The sequence below is a fragment of the Miscanthus floridulus genome, chromosome 18 (assembly GCF_019320115.1).
Source record: "Miscanthus floridulus cultivar M001 chromosome 18, ASM1932011v1, whole genome shotgun sequence".
Classification (NCBI taxonomy): Eukaryota; Viridiplantae; Streptophyta; class Magnoliopsida; order Poales; family Poaceae; genus Miscanthus; species Miscanthus floridulus.
Genome location: NC_089597.1, coordinates 57,516,797 through 57,532,378, shown reverse-complemented (window position 1 = coordinate 57,532,378; position 15,582 = coordinate 57,516,797). Strand labels below are relative to the sequence as shown.

The 15,582-nt window shown below is 43.4% G+C and overlaps 1 protein-coding gene across 1 annotated transcript; it reads right to left on the bottom strand.

Moving 5' to 3' along the window:
* Window positions 1–540: 540 nt before the first annotated feature.
* On the bottom strand, window positions 541–3,742 carry LOC136523894 (uncharacterized). The gene is made up of 5 exons (XM_066517421.1): window positions 3,392–3,742; window positions 2,895–3,328; window positions 977–1,520; window positions 681–889; window positions 541–562 (listed from the first exon to the last, which is right to left on the bottom strand). Exons 1-5 carry the CDS (start codon window positions 3,740–3,742, stop codon window positions 541–543), a joined length of 1,560 nt encoding a protein of 519 aa, XP_066373518.1.
* Window positions 3,743–15,582: the final 11,840 nt, after the last annotated feature.

Sequence of the window (15,582 nt, the reverse complement as noted above, 5' to 3'; positions counted from 1 at the left end):
TCAAGTTCTTTTTCACCATGGTTCGCAGCAACATTGACAATGTACGATTCACCACCTTAGTTTGTCCGTCAGTTTGAGGGTGACAAGTTGTTGAGAACAAGAGCTTGGTTCAAAGTTTAGCCCATAATGTTTTCCAAAAATAGCTCACAAACTTGACATCACGATTAGACACAATGGTTCTGGGCATCCCATGTAGCCTCACAATTTCCCTAAAAAATAAATTAGCAACATGTGAAGCATCGTCGCTCTTGTTGCAGGGGATAAAATGAGCCATCTTTGAAAATCTATCAACCACAACGAATATAGAATCCTTTCCTCTCTGAGTTCTAGGTAACCCTAAAATAAAATCCATGCTTATGTCTTCCCAAGGAATGTTAGGAGCAGGTAAGGGAGTGTATAAGCCATGAGGATTTAATTTTGACTTAGCTTTGTGACAGGTGATGCATCGTTCCACAAATCTGATGACATCTCTCCTCATCTTAGGCCAATAGAAATGATCACCTAGCAGTTCGTATGTTTTCTTCTGTCCAAAATGACCTATTAGTCCACCTCCATGTGATTCCTGCAACAAAAACAATCTAACAGAAGAATTTGGAACACAAAGCTTGTTAGCTCTAAACAGAAATCCATCATGTATGTGATATTTTTCCCAACCTTTTCCATCTTTACAATGATTATACGGTTCTGAAAATTCAGGATCATTATTATACAAACCTTTCAAACTTTCAAGACCCAACACCTTGACTTCAAGTTGATTTAACAACACACTCTTTCGAGACAAAGCATCAGCAACCACATTGTCCTTACCTTTCTTATATTTCACAATGTATGGAAATGTTTCGATGAACTCAACCCACTTGGCATGGCGACGGTTCAGCTTAGCTTGTCCCTTCAAGTACTTCAAAGCTTCATAATTGGAATGAATAACAAACTCCTTCGGCCATAAGTAGTGCTACCATGTCTCAAGTACACGCACCAAAGCATACAATTCTTTGTCATACACAAAATAATTTAATTGGGCACCTCCCAATTTTTCACTAAAATATGCTACTGGTTTTCCTTGTTGCATTAAAACTCCTATCCCAATTCCACTAGCATCACATTCTACTTCAAAAGTTTTAGTGAAATCAGGAAGAACAAGCAATGGTGCTTCAGTCAAACGTTTCTTTAATTCTTGAAAAGCAGTTTCTTGTGAGTTCCCCCATTTAAAATCAACCCCTTTCTTTGTCAATTCATTCAAAGGAGCAGCGATGGTACTAAAATCTCTCACAAATCTCCTATAAAAACCAACAAGGCCATGAAAACTTCTTACTTGACTTACATTCATAGGAGTTGGCCAATCCTTGATGGCTTTCACCTTTGATTCATCTACTTCTATGCCCTTTCCTGATACAACAAAGCCAAGAAACACAACATGGTCTGTGCAAAAACTGCACTTCTCAAGATTAGCAAATAATTTCTCCTTTCTAAGCTCATCCAAGACTTGCCGAATGTGTTTCATATGCTCTCCAACAGACTTGCTGTAAATTAGAATATCATCAAAGTAGACAACAACAAATTTTCCAATGAAAGCTCGCAGGACATGGTTCATTAATCTCATGAAAGTACAAGGGGCATTAGTCAAACCAAAAGGCATAACTAACCATTCATACAACCCAAATTTAGTTTTAAATGCAGTTTTCCATTCATCTCCCGCTTTCATTCTAATTTGATGGTAACCACTTCTCAAGTCAATTTTAGTAAATATTATGGAACCACTCAATTCATCAAGCAAATCATCTAACCGTGGAATAGGATGACGATAGCAAACAGTGATATTATTTATAGCTCTACAGTCAACACACATCCTCCAAGAACCATCCTTTTTAGGCACTAATATCACAGGAACAACACAAGGACTTAAGCTTTCACGAACAAAACCTTTATCAAGAAGTTCTTGTACTTGCCTTTGTATTTCTTTTGTTTCTTCAGGATTGGTGTGGTATGGTGGACGGTTAGGGAGTGCAGCCCCTGGAATGAGATCAATTTGATGTTCAATTCCACGAATGGGAGGTAGTCCTGCCGGTGTTTCTTTTGGAAAAATGTCTTCATAGTCCTACAAAAGATGAGACACAACACTAGGAAGAGAGGTGATATCATTAGGTGAAATTAAAATGTCTTTGCACATAAGTACAAAGAGCACTTGATCTAGGTTATTCCTCACTTCTCTCAGCTCAGATTTTGTGGCTAGCATAACTAGATGCTCTCCCTCTCCTTTCTTTTTATCTCTCAAATTTGGCTTGTGGCACTCACTCACCGAATTGTGGATGGCACTCAATTTCTTTTGCTCTTCTGTTCCTTCACTTGCCAGACTAATTTCAGTTTGCTTTTGTAAGTGCTCAGCCATGATTTGTTGAGGCGTCATAGGCTTGAGTACAAACTTCTTTCCTTTCAAATCTAGTGTATACTGATTTGTTCTCCCACAATGCTGAGTATATCGATCATATTGCCAAGGTCTTCCAAGCAGCAAGTGGCACACAGACATCGGTGCCACATCACACTCTACTATGTCAACATATTCACCAATTTTGAATGGAACCTTTACTCTATATCCAATCTTAATATCTCCTGAATCATTCAACCATTGGACATGATAGGGATGAGGGTGCTGCTGTAGTTTCAAACCAAGCTTGTCAACCATCTCACGACTAGCAATATTATGGCAGCTCCCGCCATCAATGATCACCTTGACTACCTTATCTTGCACTTTAGCTCTGGTTTAAAAAAGATTATGTCGCTGTCCATTTTCAGCTTCCTTCATTTGAACGCTCAAAATTTGAGCCACCACAAGAGCAGCACCTTGCTCAAATTCACATCTAGTATGTTCCTCATCTTCATGAGCCTCATCATCATACTATTCCTCAACTTCCTCTTCACTAGCTGATTCATATTCTCCATTGTCTTTCACAATGATCACACGATTATTCGGACACTCCTTGATGACATGCCCATGACCTCCACACTTGAAGCATTGAATCCCACTACTCTTGGCTGTAGAACCCACTGAAGTAGTGGTGGATGCTGATGGTTTAGAGCTCATGCCTTGGGCAACAGCGTTCTTCCCTCTAAAAATACCCTGCACATTAGAACGTAAGTCTCCACTTGAGCTTTTCGCTGATGAGGGTGCAGCAGTAAACCTCGAGATTGACTTGCCCCCTCCTGACATAGTCCTCGTACCATATGACAAGGGCTTGCTATTCTTAGCATTTTGCTGCAATTGACGTTCAGCTTTAGTTGCTTGATGTACCAAATCAATAAGATGACGGTACGGATGAAACTCAACAATGCGCTAGATATTGCAATGTAACCCAGCCATGAAACATGCAATAGTTTGCTCTTCATCTTCACACACATCGGCTCTAATCATAGCTTTCTCCATCTCTTTATAATACTCCTCAACAGAGAGGCTTCCTTGCTTTAGATTCTGCAATTTATCATAAAGATCACGCCGATAGTGCTTCGGCACAAAATGAATTCTCATTTCTTGCTTCATCTCATCCCATGTTGTAATAGGGTTTTCTCCATCTTCTTCTCGATCACGCAGAAGTTGTTCCCACCATATCAGAGAATATCCATCAAACTCAAGAGATGCCATGGCTAATTTATTATCCTCTGAATAATTATGCAAGCGAAATATCTTGTCCACCTTCAACTCCCAAGTGAAGTAAGCTTCAGGATCAGATCCTCCATCAAATTTTGGCATGGTAAATTTCAATTTGCCAAACCTCCATCATGGTTGCCTCTTCTATGACATCGGCGACCACCATGATATTGGGAATGATTATCTTCATCCACATCTTCAGATTCATCACTGTCATCATTTCTTCGACCTCGTCCTCTTCCTCTACCATGTGCAGCACCTTGGTTTCTCCTTACTTGTTCTCTTGCTCTTCTAGCAGCAGCTCTTCCATCACTATCTTCTCCATCTTCACCATGGTTGCTTGCACCATCATGAGGTTGACGACACCCTCTGATTTCAGTCAAAAGAGCCTGAAGATCTCGGGTCAACCGATCTTGCTTCTCTTCCATGCTTTGCCGGAGTTCATTAAATTGTGCCATAGTAACACAATCTTCTATCTCAACACCACCCATCTCCTGTGTAAGGTTAGCTGAATACGAACAATAGGTATTTATGGAAAAAAATAAAATTTAGTAGCTCTCACAACCTCACCTCTTGTACCAACTGAAGCTCTTATGAAGTCCCTACGGGTTACAGGAAAAAAAACAGTGTGTGGTGGTAACGAAAGTGATGGCTAGGCGAATACAAGACCAGAGAGTACTGATTACGATGGCTTGTATGTGGAGCTTGGTAGGGAGTGATACACAAGGAATACAATCTGAAAACTAGTTGTTGTAAAGTTAAATAACAATCCAAACTAGAGGTTCTCTGCCTAGTGCCGACCACAGGATATGAATGATGTAAATAGATCAAACACACACGCAAAGAAATTTTAGATTTGATGCAAACAAGGAGTATGATTGGGATGCAAGTGTTGCGATCAGACCCAACCAAAATTTGCACCAAACAAAGATAGTAAACTAGTTACTCACTTGATATGAAAAAACTTTCAGCACTTGTGCACATAAACCAACAGATCTTCACTTTTCTTTTCACAACTTTTTGTTTTATCAACTCTTTTTTTTTGCACTTTTCTTTCTTCTACTTTTTTTATAGGGATCAGATATAATACTTGCACACTTAAGGATACAAACAAAATACAACCAGTAGTTGTAACTTGATAGGATCAAAGTTTACGCGAAGGAGATGATATGGGTTTCAGATTTTTTTTTGTGGGAAATTTCAGATATATGAAAGAGGCACAAAGGACACGCGAAGGAAAATATGATCAGCAACTAAAACAAGACTCTAATGGACTGAAACTTAACAAAACTCACTAAAATAACAGATTGAAACAAAGGGCTATGGCAAATATTTTTGTGGCTTTTTAGTGGATAGGACGAACACAAAATATATGTAGCTAAGGGTAAACAATCCTACCGTGGTAACGAAAGCTCTGATACCAGATGATACGATACGAGGTCCTGATCTTCACGATGTAGGATCAATCACCAGATAACTAGCTGAAGAACAGCTGGATAACTTACTGTAGGCAGCGATAACTAGTGCAACCTGGCAAATAAAACTCGAAGCCAACTACCGTCTTTAACCGGCAACCTGAATCAAGGATTTGCCCAACCACACTCTCAAAGAACCAACCAACACAACCTACAATCAATTAAGGCATACCTTGAAGGGAGTAGGAGCACCAATTGGGAGCGGATGAAGCCACCGCTTCTGTAAATCCCGCGAAGGAAATCACAAGAGCAAAGGGGTAGAGATCACTCTCAATATTTGTTAGCACACAGCTGAACAAAGGGGGTTCTATATTTCGATTATCAAAAGTCTTCTTTTGCTTAGGAGTACATGGATATTTATACTAGGAACAGCCCTCCTAGATAGGTATAAACACGAAAAGGAAATGAAAAGGCAGGCTATGTGAACAGACTTCCACGAAATAGGTTTCTGAGCAGTTTCCGCGTGGCTGTTGGTCTTCTGCGTAGTCTTTAGTGTTTTGGCAATAACTCCATCTTGGAAAATCCAAAAGACGTGTGGTTGGTTGCATTGGAAAGCTAACTTGATAAGGTTTCACACCATGTATAGCATGCACCACGAAACATTATAGAATGGTACAATTTAATATGAGAAGTTGTACCAATATCATGTCCCAAGAAGACTGTTAACCCTCTGAGCAGTCTGCACTAAAGCTGGTCGGATCTACACTAAAACTGGTCGGCTCTGGTCGGCCTTGAGGCATTAGAAACTAGACTTCACAAGCTTTCCAAAAAGTCCTCATGGACCTCCATAGCCTTCAGGAATAAAAAGTTATGATATTTTCTTCTTGACAGTACTGTCAGTTTCGAGCGGTCTGACCAGTATGCACTAAGTTGGTCGGATTTCATTAGTTACTGCTCAGAACTGCTCGGCATTAGCATCATTGGAAAGTAGACTCAATAAGCTTTCTAAAATGTGCTCATTCACCTTCATAGCCTCTAGGAATCAAAAGTTATGAATATTTCTTTCTAACTGTTCTGCAGGACTGGTCTGGTTCGAGTGTGGTTCTTCTCTGTGGTCATCACCTTGTGTGTTCTTGCCATACTCTTTAGTGAACCTGAGCAACAACAATGTGCACGACTTAGGCAGTATATAATTCTCATTAATATTAAATTGAACTTCATAAAGTAGCGCGTTCACCTCTTGTTGTAGCTTCTTTGCTCGACTACGTGTAATTGGGCCACCAAAGGCTTGGGCTGGTGTCGATGTAGGTGATACTTAAGTTGGTGTTACTTGAATTGGAGGTTGTAACATGTTGGTTGATGACGTGGTCATATCAGATGCGGTCAGCGTTCGGTCTCTCACTCTCTTCACTCCACACGCCAGAACGCCGCCACGTCATCTATCGTCAGCAACGACCAGACTCGCTTCCTGCGCGTCTGATCACTTTCAGCGCTGCTCACTCGAACATTTGATCGGACCGTAGGTCCAAGCGAGGCCTGCATCCGGTCACCTCTAGTGACCTGTTTCGTCTTCGTTTCTTCACCGAGTTGATCCATTTCAAATCCAACTTCTTCTCCTTTGCAAATGTGTCAACACCACCAAGTGTACACCACAATGTGTAAGTGTGTTAGCATTTCACAAACAATTTTCCAAAAGAGTTAGCCACTCAACTTGCCATGCCACTCGATCCTAGCAACGATGCAAAGTTAGATCACTCGAGTGGCACTAGATGACCGATATGCAAACAAGTTTGCCCCTCTTGATAGTTCGACCATCTATCCTAAACCCGATCATAAACTTCTCTACACACCTATGAACGGTGAAATGAAATGCCCAATAGGTTATACCTTTGCCTTGCACATTACATTCCATCTTCTTCGATGTTGATGCAACACATGCACCAACATGATCGATAATGATATGATCCACTCCATATCATTACGTGATCGTATTGGTTCATCAATCTTGACTTCACTTGCTCTTCACCATGGCTTCGGTCCATCGGCGCCAAGTCATCACTCAACTTGCCCTTCACACTTGCAACCGGTCCATCGAGCCAAGCCTTGTCTTGATCTTCTCCACCTTGATCACATGACTCAATGTCATGTCTCATATGCAATGAGCTCCTTCATCATCATATGTGTGAGCTTTGCAACATCTCCGAGCCATTTTTACCTCCATGGCATGTGTTGCTCACACACATATACTTGTGGACTAATCACCTATGTATCTTACTCAAACACATATTAGTCCACCTAAGATTGTCATTCAATTACCAAAACCAAACCAGGACCTTTCAGCCACGGGCAGAGGAGGACCGTGATTGGGCCAGGAAAGGGCATGGGAGTCATTGGGATAGCCCATCTATGCCACATTATTGCGATGGGGCACTGTGGCTGGACACAATGGCCAGGAGGTTGGTGAGGACAGAGGCAAGGCAACGGTAGGTGGGGGCAAAATCAGCACATGAAACAAAGTAGAAACAAAGAAGATGTTCAGTCCCAAGTTTAAAGATGGATGGTGATGATTGGATTTAGGTGTTGTTGTTCGTCGTCTGAAAGGGAAGAAAAAAACCGAACGCCTTCTGATTTAGTGTTCTCATAGCATGGCCTACTTTTAACGTGGAAAATTTTCCTGTTTCCTACGTTTTTGCTATAAAAAATAAACTAACATGAAATTCATGTGTTCAAAGGGGTCATAAATAAATGATTAATTATGGAAACTATAGAGGTTTTGCTTTCTTGCAATAGATTTGTTAGGCCTGCCAATGTTCACATGAGGGCGTATTTGGTTAAGCGCCTGCCATGTAGCTCCTTCGCCGCCAAGCAGCAATCTCAGCCCCAGAATGCTACCTCAACTAGGCAACTTCCGCCAAGAGACAACCAAATAGGCCCAAAGTGCACGCATATCAAAGAAAGGTTATGAGTTATAAATAAACAAGGTAAAAGATGAATAATTGATATTTGAAATTTGTGTAAATTTTGAAAATAAAATAATGTTGGGGTTGTTGAATAATAAGTTCCGGTCTAATGGAATCGGCAGTGATGGTTCTTGGCTACTATAACTGAAAGTGATAGTGTAACCGGCAAAGCAGCAGTGAAAATATACCTATTGCTGTCGATTTGTAGCTACGTATTACTTGGTTTACATGAAAAAATTCATAATTTTTTCATATGGAGCCGGATCAGGACAAACTTTATACTAAAATTGTAGAGTTCAAAGAGATCAAAAACTTTGTTGTTCACAGATGTTTTATTTGAGATGGTCCATATGTACAAATATTCCATACAAATTCTTGTAGCCATTAAACTATCTCGGATGGAGACAAGTTGTGTAGTGCTCGATAGGATTTACAACTTTACAGTTTATAGTTTTTATTTGAGACTATAAGTTTTAAATATGCAATAATACAAGATCGTAAATGTAAAGTTAATAGAATAACATCCGTTATATAATCAAAAGTTGTTGCATAGCTGATATGGTAATTAAGAACACTATGCGTGAGGCTTGAGGTTCATTGGTTCAGAGTCCTTAGAAGTAGGTTCTAAAAACTGATAGTACGTAATGACTAGTATTTTGGAACTGGTCCGAAGTGATAGGTATTTGTCCAAGACCGCCCGGTTCTTAAAACTTGTAGTAATTGACCACAGTTTGAAACTGAAAGTGATAGGTATTTTTTTGTAGTAGTGATTAGGCTATCTATGACGTGTATGAGTTTGGGGTTCCGTTGTGGGCTGATACAGAACGCTAAGGTGGTGGACGTGCATATATAAGGAGCCCAGGCCCAAGTGATATTTGGATTCATATTGCACTATGATTTCAGTCGTCTATAAGAAACGTGCTTCGTTTCGTTGGCAAGAATATATTGTATATTTCGCGTGAGTTGGACTAGTCCTACACTAGTAGACTTGGATATGATTGAAATGATACGAGTGAAAACAACGAATCATTTATACTGTTACAATGCCTTGCGTAAGCGTTAATAAGACGGTCGTCGATTTTTTTCCCCCATGTTTGATATTGCTCCGTTGACTAGCTCAAAACCAAATGACGGCGGCATGCAAACAGCAGTGATATGCATGCATGTTCTCAAGTTGAGTATATATTCTTCCAGCGTAACACACCAACAACATCATCACAGAACACTAGTAAAATTTATTTCCACTGCTTGCATTATATATTTATATATGTTTCCGATCGGCAATTATTCGTTGGCTGATCAGCATCAACAGAGACAAGAGCAGCAGAGATATGATCTAGAATGCAGGCCACATGCTGCATCTTACTATGGATGGATCGGAGATACGTAGCAATTAATAATAATATCGTTGGTCAGTTTGTTCCGAAGTTGACGACGGAGCGGTAGGTGTTGCCGGGCTGCCATCCGGCGGGGATGACGTTGCTGGCGACGAGGGTGTTGCCGGAGCCGGAGGTGAGGCGGACAGACAGGGGGCCCTGCAGGCTGGAGCCGGACTGGTAGCGCCACACCGCGCCCCAGGAGCGCTCCATGGGCGCCCACGCCGCGCCACTCTGCATCTGTAGCTCCACGGCGCCCAGGTCGCCGTCCCCGGACTCGTACTCGATGGCCATGGCCAGGTAGTTGGCGTTTGAGCCCGCGTCCACCCTCGAGCTTACATGTTAGCTTTTTAATCTCCTTTATTTACTTACATGTTAGCTTTTTAATCTCCTTCTTTCCTTATGCGTCCACCGTAAATATTTCTAACTAGTCCATCCTCGAGCTTACATGTGAAAGTGTGAAACCTCGCAGTTGAAGTCATCCTACAATTGTACATGTATGCATGCATGTAACGGCCATCTTGTATCGTATTGTATTTGTAGCTGCAGGGATACGACGAAAGCACGCATGCAGCATTTTACAGGGTGTACATGAACGAGATTGACCATGCATGCATATATGCCTCTGAACTGTGTATGCCGGTATATATATACACATTTCTCTCTAAAACGAGATCGACCATGCATGTGTGTGACGTGCGTGTGTGCAAGAATGCTACAGCTAGCTAGCTTGCTGGCTGTTACGTTTCCCCCCCCCCCCCCCCCCCCCCCCCCCCCCCCCCCCCCGAATAATCCCGATCCACAACAGAAAAAACAACCTCGCGCCTCAAACTGGAACAGAGAGACAGATCAGTACTGCCGCGGCTGAAGGGATCAGCGCCAGTAGACCGCATGCATGCATCAAAAGCCGGAAGCATCTCTGATCGATTTCTTCTCACTTGTCCGCTAGCGCAACAGAAGACACCTTGTTGTGATGCACTAGGCCGGGCACACACGGCTAGTTGTATATACGTTCCTGTCGTGTTCATATATAATCACTTTCTTCATATGATGTGAAACAAAGGAAGCTGCTGCATACGTAGCACAAGTGCCGCCGGTTACAACTAACTCTCTGCAGGTGTGTTGTTATTCAAGTTTTATCCTAAGTGAAATCATGTTTAAGTTTCACCAAGTTTATAAAGAAAATAACCTGAAACCAGATCTAACAGGCACAAAACGTGGTTGCATGGTTTTATTTGTAACCCTGCTAATCATGATATGAAACAGAGCTGGTATGTTTAACTAATGATCTGCATACTTAGGTATGTTAACTATGAAACATAGCTGTCTAATTCTTAGCACAGTATCATAAGAGCTCACCTGTTCCAACTAGAAATGACAGCACTGCGATCATTAGTTATCCATCTTCGATCTGCTCAATTGAATATAGTTGGCTCATACATATTAAAACACATAGTAGTTTCAAGAAAGAAAAAAAAAGGTCAATGAAGGATTTTAAACTGAATTTTAAGATACTGTCAAGAAGTTTTCCTCACCGGATTCAGCAGAAGTTCAGGGCTTGTCCTGTGAATAAGAATAAAAATGAAGATGGATTAGTAAGGGCAAAAAGATATATTCGCATGAGCTTTTAGGAAATTCACAAGTGTTAATTATTAATAGGAGTCGACATGGAATGGGGTATGAATTTATTATAAGCTTAAGCGCAGTTCTTGGTTCTAGAGAAAAAAATAAAGACAGGATATCATCTTAAACAAGCTGACAATAGGCCTGCTTTTCTTTAGCTTTTGCAATCTGCAAGTCAGATATGCAGCTCCATGTTGCTTCTGTATACTTGCATAATAGTAATATAACTATGGTACTGATACTTCGAAAAGAAAACCATTGCCTAAAGTAGGAATTCGTAAAGACTTACAAGCAACCAGCAAATGCTAACTCCTTCAGATTTGAACCATGTACAGGAGTGAGCCCCTTCACAAGCTTGTCACACACAGATTGTATTCCAGACATTGACAAAACCTCTAGATGATTAATCTTCTGTAGAGCAGGAAGAATTGCCATAGCGTCAACGTTTGTGCAGCTGTAATGCTACGAAGCGGGCATTCGTCCATGTCGACGGGCGGCTCGGTGCTCGCTCCCTCTCCCTAGACCAAATGGCCAGCAGCCCAACCGGCCACCCCACTTATTCCCTCCCTCTATCTTACACATGGGCCTGAACGTCAGCTACTCCTCCTACTCCAGACGGAAAAGCAGCCGTTGCCTGCTTGTACAAGAGCACGCATGCTGCTTCCTTCACCAACTCCTCAACCCAGCCCACACCGACTCCCCGCCTCCCACCTCGACAGTACGCCGCCACACGCGCTGCTCCCCATCCCCGCACCCCGTCGCCGCGCCGCCGTCCATGTCGCTCCTCGTGGGCATCCTCTCCGACCACGACGAGATCGGCGGCTCCTTCCGGTCGCCGTGTGTGGCCAGGCGACTAGGAGAGGGGGCCGTTGCTGGCCTGTCCCAAGCTAGGCGTAGGCATAGCTGGCCGCTGCCAGGCTATGCCACCATCCTCCGCCGCCGGCTAGCGGAACCGGCCATTCCCCGCTCTGCTCTACGTCGTCCGAAAGAAGAACGATAGGGTGAAAAACACATGTTGCAAACGTATGTTTCAAGTGTTTTAGATGTGTTAGAGATATGTTGCAAGTGTTTCATGCGGACGTTGTAAAAGTAGGTCGGGATGTTGCATATGTTGCAATGGTTGGACTCGCATGTTGCAAACTTCTGTTCTCAATGTTTCATGTATTTTTCTAGACGTATGTTGCAAGTGTGTTTATTTTGACGTTGCATATTTTTCACACATATGTTGCAAGTGTTTTATCTGGATGTTGCGTATATTTTACAATGGTTTTCAAGTGTTTTTCTGGTGTTTTTGTCTCATCTGTGCTCAGACTTATGTTGCAAGTGTTGTATTTGGATGTTTCAAAAGTAGATCGGGTGTTGCATCTCTGTCCTTGCTTTCTGCTACCTCGCCTCAGTGTCTCCTCCTCTTCCCAGCGCCGGTTGGGCATCTGCTGCCCCCTCCCCCTCTTCTCGATGCTGGTGACGTTTGGGGTGGCGCGGGCCCTGCGTGGGTGCACGAAACGACATGGAAAACAGAGTCTGACCGGGCGTTCGGGCGCTAGCAAGTCCGTTTGTGCAGTCATCTATATACAGTTCTCTAAGAACTGAATGTAACTTGTTTCCAAGAATATCGATTCCAGATGAAGTGAGAAGAGAACACTCGCACAGATTTAGGGAGCATAAGGAAGGTGCAACAGAGATGATTGTGACTAAACCATTATCAGAAAGCCGATAATTTCTCTTCAGAGATATTTTTCTCAACAATGGCATGCAGTTAGGAACCTTAGCTATGGTAGTTGGCAATATGTAGTCAGGCATGCATCTTCTAGATATATCAAGCTGTAGATCCTACATTAAGACAAAAGCTGAATGAGTTCTAACAAGTTAATTTACCCAAAAGGGTTGAGTAGAGTATCTTTGGAATCCACTGGATCGAAATCTGGCTCGTCCTCTCTCGAGCTCAGAGATGATAAACTATCTTCTGCAACCATCTTTCCCTTTCCATTGCTATCGGGATTGAATTTGTGGGAACTAGTACCAACTGCAGAGCCCACATTAGCTTCAGCATGAGAATTGATACATAAACTACACTCTGAACAACATGCATCATCATGGGCTCGCTGGGTGCAAAGCAATGCCATTGTGGCGTTCTTAACGGGCAATTTGCATGGACAACACTAGGACATGTTGCGCTCCTTTACTGTCCGTTTACCACGCCATCACAACTGTAACTCAGCGGAACCGCACCATGCCCTCCTTCTGGCATGATGTATGGAATGGGGATGACTCCATGGCAGAAAAATTCCCGGAGCTGTACAGCCACTGCAGACTACAAAGAACTGACTGTCAAACAGGCGGCTGAAGGTGGCCTTCGAGACAGTCTTGTTGCTCGACGATCAACGGCAGCGACAGCGCAACTGGCTCAGGCATTACAGATCATGGAGCAGCAGCGGCTAGGGGAGGGCAGAGATCGTCGTCAGAGTCCACTGTTCAAACGGAATGGAGACTTGGACACCTCTTTGTTAGATTGATCTCTAACCTAACTGGACCCAATAGCCCAGTTGGGCCTTTGATTTGCGCCCTGATCGGGGGCGCCTAGCCCACCATGGCTGAAGGGCCCCTGTCACCCTACGCTATAAAAAGAAGTGGGGGGCCGGCGGCTCTAATCACGAGGTTGACCTGAGCCGACCTCCCCACCGACAAACCCTAAACCCGATCTAAGTGAGGGGCGCAGCCAGTGACGGGAAGTACCTCCGCCACAGCATTGCGCCGTCGTCATCTTCACCACCGGCACAGCATCTCCGACACGTCTTCCCCAACTGTCGCTGCCCATGCGCAGACTACATCAACGAACCCGATGGCGGCCTCTGAACCCTCCCCCTCTGCCGTGTCAGGTTCGGTACCTTTTCTCTTCCCTCTCTGTCTCTCTATTGCTGCACTAGAATGTATCCTAGGTCTTTGATTCATTAAGCACCCCGGCTAGATCAACTCCTAGACGATCCAAATAGTCTAACAATGGTACCAGAGCCAGGTTTAAGTATAGATCTAGCTAATCAGTTTAGATCCTTTCGGATCTGAGAAAAGTAGGGGTCTCGGAAGAAAGTCGAACCCTAACCCTAACTGGGTTAAAGAAAGGAGGGTTTTCGGTTGAACCCTAACCCTAACTAGGGATTAAAAGAAGAGGATTTCGGCCTTAAGAATGTAAGAGCCGAACCCTAAACCCGTAAAAGTCTTCAACGGGGAAGAGAAACAGTAAAACCCTAACCCCATCCCAATCGGTCAAAACCAAGAAGAGCAAACAGATCCAAATCCGATTGGGGAAGAAGGGGAAACGGAGACCTACCTCGCCGCTGCGCAGTATTGCTGTCACGCCGGCGCGAGGGGAAAAGAAAGGGCCGAGCCGGGGGCACTGCTCGCCGGGCTCCGGCCAAAGAGGCAATGCGGCCAGGCCACTCGACGGCGGCGCGCTCACCCGCTGGGGAGCGCGCACGCCGGCGAGGGGGCCGGCAACGGCGCCGTTGCTCCACTGCTGTTGCTCCACTGCTTCACCTGCTCGTCGCTCGGTGCTGCGGTACTGAAGAGAGTAGAGAGAGCAGCGAAGAGAGAGAGAGAGAGCAGAGGAGAAAGTGAGCTAGGGTTTTGGTTGGAGGCCGGCGTCGATGGTTTTTATTCACCCGAAGTCAACGCGCGACTGTCCGATGCTGGATTAACGGTCGAGATCAAGCGGGCCAGAGACGCGGCCTAGGTGGGCGAGCGCGCGAGGTCGAATTCCCGGCCCAGGCCCAGGTTGCGGCCTGGGCGCGGGGGAGCGCGCGGGAAGGGCGCGTGCGGCTGTGGGCCGTGGGTCGTTTCTGCTGCTATGGGCCGAAATGGCAAAACACAGTAAAATTGAATATCTTTTGTTTTAATTTTTTCCAGAAACCTTTTTTGATACATATTTGATGAATTTCAATTGAATTTTGATGTCCTACTCTGCACAATTTTGATCCAACGACAATTTTGTTCAGAGAAAAGTAAAGTTCTATTAAGTTTCTGGAAAAATAATAATGAGAATATTTACACTTTCCGTTGCGTATGTAAAGATGTTATTTTCATTATTAAATTCAAACCAATGGGAGAATTTAATTTTGAAAAATGGATATGATTTAATTGATTATAATATTGTTATTATTCTGACCAATGTTGATTAATGGCAATATTATGATGTTTTATCTTGCATTAATTATATTTCTGCCCAACGGTGATGTAGAATTAGTGTAGAGAACAATTGTATGTTTTAATTTTTTTCAACGTTGGAACTAAGGCATGCAATTGTTATTGTTATAATTTATGTTCTCACACTATTTGAATTGTGTTTTCAGGCGGATACAACTTGATGAGTTGTATCAAAGAGATCCCCACTCTAAAAGGTGATAACTACATTGAGTGAAAGAAAAAGATCGACCTGGCTTTCATCCTCGCTGAGGTGGACTGGGTAGTCACCACACCGTGTCCCACAGAGCCTGTGGCACCGGTGAGGGAGACAAACGAGGCTGATGCCGCTTGGGCAACCAGAGAGAGGGATTTTGCATCCCAAAGAATGTCCT